Source organism: Belonocnema kinseyi, chromosome 7 (genome assembly GCF_010883055.1).
Source record: "Belonocnema kinseyi isolate 2016_QV_RU_SX_M_011 chromosome 7, B_treatae_v1, whole genome shotgun sequence".
Taxonomy (NCBI): Eukaryota; Metazoa; Arthropoda; class Insecta; order Hymenoptera; family Cynipidae; genus Belonocnema; species Belonocnema kinseyi.
This window is the reverse complement of record NC_046663.1, coordinates 104,294,284-104,298,957: the sequence shown is the minus strand read 5'-3', so window position 1 is coordinate 104,298,957 and position 4,674 is coordinate 104,294,284. Positions and strand designations below refer to the sequence as shown.

The following is a 4,674-nucleotide window of genomic DNA, read 5'->3' as shown; positions in this document are numbered from 1 at the left end:
GGAGCTCTTCTTAATATTTTGACACCAAAATCATGTCGATACACCTTACCGACTGCGAGTAAAGCCACCCACGCTTTAACTTGACAGACTGTACATATCTGAGTAGGCGATTCTTAGGATAGGTAGTGTCAGATTCTTACTGACCAAACCCTCCTTTACGCTAACCCATGTTCCCGGAATCCGCTTTCGCATTACTTCAGGAACATGGGAGTAAGGATTCTACGGCGAGTTTTGGCGTCCTGATGTTGTGCCAGCCTGGAGTTCTCTACGCTTTTTTTAGGCTTCCTGCAAGGACGGCCTCCCTGAAAGTCCAGCATCGCTTCGTTCCCGGCAGATAATCATTCCGGGGCTTTTCTCCGTTAGTGCAGAGCAGAGGAAACACTGAGAAGTGCCGACGCATTTCACAGCTTTGCGCGCCTCTTTTCCGTACCTCCGAAAAGAATTGGTCCTATTGGGCTCGTCACAGCACCTCGTTTAGCTCTACGTAAGCCTTCATGTGTCGACTTCTGTGCGTGCGACGAGTTCGCGCACGAAATTTCCTGCCCTAACTGCACACGTGCACAGTGATGGAGACCACTGGCTTACATATGGCTATAAGAACAGGGGGAACAGTGTATATTGTGTAAAGAATGGATTGGGCACCACAAATGCGATTAGATCATATGCCACAGTTCTACAATCTAAGATTATGTCTATACTCCAGTGCGCTTACAAGGCAAAGGAGTATGACAACAAAAGAAACATTCATATTGGCTCAGACAACAGAGCTGCTATAATAGCCCTACATGGAACAAAGACCACATCAATATTAGTATTGAAGTGGTTTGAGGCACTGAAAATCTATCAAAAGAAAATATAGTTACTTAACTTCGAATCCCTGGACACAGCAGCATCAAGGGCAATGAGATATCAGACAGGTTAGCAAAACTAACAGCAAGAGAAAAAGTTACTGAGCGCGAATCTTTAGCAGGCATTACCAGTAGGTTAGTCACGAAAGAAAGTAACAGTTGGTTGAACGAGGAAATTACGAATAATTATCATAGGACATGAGAACCTCGAGTATCACAGACACAAGATAAGGCTTGCGGAAAGTCCTCTCTGTCGTTTTTAGACAATGGATGTTAAGACAGCTACTCATATCCTTTAGAACTGTCCCACGATTAATAATAATACGCGTATCACACTTAACCGTCATGACGGACAATCTGCTATTGTCAACACACTACCTCAGAATATAAAAAATATTTCTTGACGCTTTTTGTTGATCCAAGAAGGGGAAGATTGAATGGAGAAAATTTAATCATAATTTTGAGAAAATTTTATACCATAATCTTTTAAATATTAGAAATATCATTAATCAAATAATAACTTCATAATTTCTTATCGCACTTACCCCTATCGTCCCTACAGAAATTAATTGTTAAAAATGTATGTATACCTCGTTTGATCCATCAGACCATTGGCCAAAATTCTCCATAATTTCTATGATCTCATTGGCCATTCTTGCGTTAATAATAGGGAACCAGTAAACATCTGGACAAGGCTGTGAATAAAAAACGTTTTATAATGGTTAAATTAAAAAATATATAACCAGATAATATGGACAATATAAGATATATTTGCAATTAGACATATAGGGCATTATTTCTGAAGAGACCCTACCTAAAAATATTAAGTGTTCAGATCGGTTTTATATCAGGTAAAGTTAGTATCCTATTTCAAAGGATGCCTCATAGCCAATTTTAGGTACATCAAACAATTAGTTTCCGCATGCGTGAAGGTGGAAGTTCGGACTACAGCTCGCGCACGGTAGGCTTTAAATGCCTGTAACTATTATCTACAATAGGCAAATTACTTGAAAAAATATGCCAAAAATCAGTTTATGGAAATAACTTTTTTCTTGGTTCTTTAGAAACCGAAAAATAGTCATTTTCAAAATGGTATAGGACTAAATTCTGTACAAATTTTGTCTGAAACATTTTTCCATTGAGTGAATATTTTTAGAGCTATACCTGGATCAAGTGAGGTATATTTCCTAGAATCACATACAGTAGGACTCGTCGGACCTGGACGGACTGGGTCTCCACTTTCGATCATGCAGGTTGTAGAAACACATCTTAGCTACACCTATTGATAGTGACGTATCTCAAAATGTACAAGGCCCTAACATTTGACTGGTCGTTACAGGCTGGTCAACTTTCATCCATACATCACTGACTTCGATCGCGTTGACCCTGCTGTCTGTTTTCAATCATTCTTGTTTTCACCCCCGTTCTTCTTGACGGTTCAGCTTTACTTATTTCTTTTTAAAATATACGAATTGGTTGATTTTCTTACACCTCTTCCATGTTTTCTTCTTCTTAATTCTTATCTACTTCATTATCAGCCTTCGCCATCTCCGATATCTTCAACAATTCGTTGAAAATAGTCTCCCTTTCTCCATCATAGGAGTAATCCAACGTTTCAGGATCGTTCTCCTACGAACTTCCATTGCAGTGAATTCAAATAATGGAGCACTTCAACCCTGCTTTTCTGCAGCCGCAGGCTGTGTCGCATCCCTTCTTGCATTGGCAGGAGATGAATTTCAGAAGAACATCTGGAGAAGGATCCTTCGTTGTCCTGACTGGAGTGAGTCCAGCCTTAGTTCTCTTCCATCCCCAGTCTTCTGGATACTTCATGATTTCGCACCAAGTTTGTACTTGATGGTAAGTGCGAAGATAATGCTGACGTGCTGTTTTTTGTGTCGGTGGAAGTGAAGCAAGAATGTTACTTTTCATCGCTGATCTCGTGCGATATTGACACCGGAGAGAATCCAAAGAAATATCTCATTAGAACAATCTCTTCTTCGAAAACTTGAACAGTCTGATTCAAGTTCTCAGAATTTTTCAGCACTTTCATGAACTTGGCCTTACCCTGGCCTTTCCGATGGACCAAAAAAAAGTTATTTCAGAAAAACAGATTTTTAGCATCTTTTTTCAAGATGGCGGAGAAATCCGCCATTTTATTTTTGTGCAATTTCAGAATGTTACATAAAGCACCTAATCAAACGAAAAGTGACACTAACTTTTACGGATTTAATGCAAAGTAGACCTCTTTTTAGCTCCACAGCGCCTGGGATATCGTCTTTTTACGCAATTTTCGATAAAAACAAACAAAAAATTTCGAACTCAAAATTTGACCCAAATTTTTCAAAATAAAAATAAAATCATTTTTTTTAACTTTGGACTATTTTTATTTTTTTATAAAGAAGCTTAAAATTAACATAATTTTTATGTACTAAAATATCTACAAAGAAAACTATGGTTTTAAAATTTCCCGCGAATTTTCGAAACTTCACATGATAGCTGATAGGTGGCGAATACTGAATTTACTCGCAAACGAGGCACCAAGAAAACCACCACCCATCATCATCACCCAAAACATATACGATGTCCCCGGAACGATGCAGAAGATAAACGAAGCCAGCAGAGAACCCGCGATCATAACCATAAAAGACGGAACCTACACAATAAATACCAAAAACATGGAATACCACGAAAAACTCGTACAACTATTTAATGTTACAAAACTTGAGTACCATACCTACGCCACCAAGGATGAGCGAGCAGTCAACTTGGTGATCAAGGGATTACCGAAATATGAAACTGAAGAAATTACACAGGATCTCAAAAAGCAGGGACTGAGTATAACCAGATGCGTTGAGATGAAAACCGCAAAAAACAAACAACAACGCTATCCCTTTTACATGGTCACACTGGATAAACAGTCTAAAGCGGCCGAAGCATATAAAATAAACTATATACTATATGTTCGCATCAAGTGGGAAAAGTACCGCAATCCACAAAGAGCAACTCAGTGCCACAGATGTCAACAATTCGAACATGGCTCAAGACACTGTCAAATTAAACCCAGGTGTTTCAAGTGCATAAAGGATCATCACACTCAGAAGTGCGACAAGAAAACGGATGACAGCCCGTAGTGCACAAACTGCAAGGGAAATCATCCTGCTAATTACACAAGCTATCCAACATACATAAAGCACATCAACAAAATTGACGAAAGGAGAAGCAGAAACCGAATCCAGAGGATGAATACCAAAGAAGCGCCGCAATATAATGAAACCAACTTCCCGAATCTCAGATCTAGACAACGAGCAATTCTTCCAGATCCTGGCCTGACTCTAAAACAGCAATTAGTGGGCCCCATAAACGGAGCTGCAAAAAGTAGGGGCACTCAACAAAATCCATGGAGGGGCATCCAAGTCCCACAAATACAGCAACCAGAAAATGGAGCAGACCAGCTGAGAGAAATACTTGAAGCATTCAACGAAATCAACAGGATGTGCGACCTTATTAAGTTGCTCAAATTTGCCACTAAACTTAAAAATGCACTTAAAACATGTGAGACTGAAATAGACAAAGTAATAGCTTTTGTTCAAATTGCTCAAGAATTAGATGGCTAGAAATTCGCAGCTAAATAACCTGAAAATAGTCCATTGGAACGCAAATGGGCTAAATAATAAAATGCTGGAACTACCCTCTTTTATTCAAAAATATGATGTAGACATACTTATACGAGGGTGAATCAAATATTAACCGGAATTCTTTTTTAATATTTATTTATTTATAAAATAATACAAAAATACTATTGATTATTTTTCTACATAGTCTCCTT

The 4,674-nt window shown here is 38.7% G+C and overlaps 1 protein-coding gene across 1 annotated transcript in view; it reads right to left on the bottom strand.

Annotated features, from left to right (window-relative positions):
• The window catches only part of LOC117177220 (procollagen-lysine,2-oxoglutarate 5-dioxygenase-like), a 55,459-nt gene that overhangs the window by 4,346 nt on the left and 46,439 nt on the right, over nucleotides 1-4,674 (bottom strand). The window contains exon 7 of the mRNA XM_033367772.1: nucleotides 1,439-1,543. Coding sequence (XP_033223663.1) covers nucleotides 1,439-1,543 — 105 coding nt within the window. The remainder of the gene's footprint in view (nucleotides 1-1,438; nucleotides 1,544-4,674) is intronic.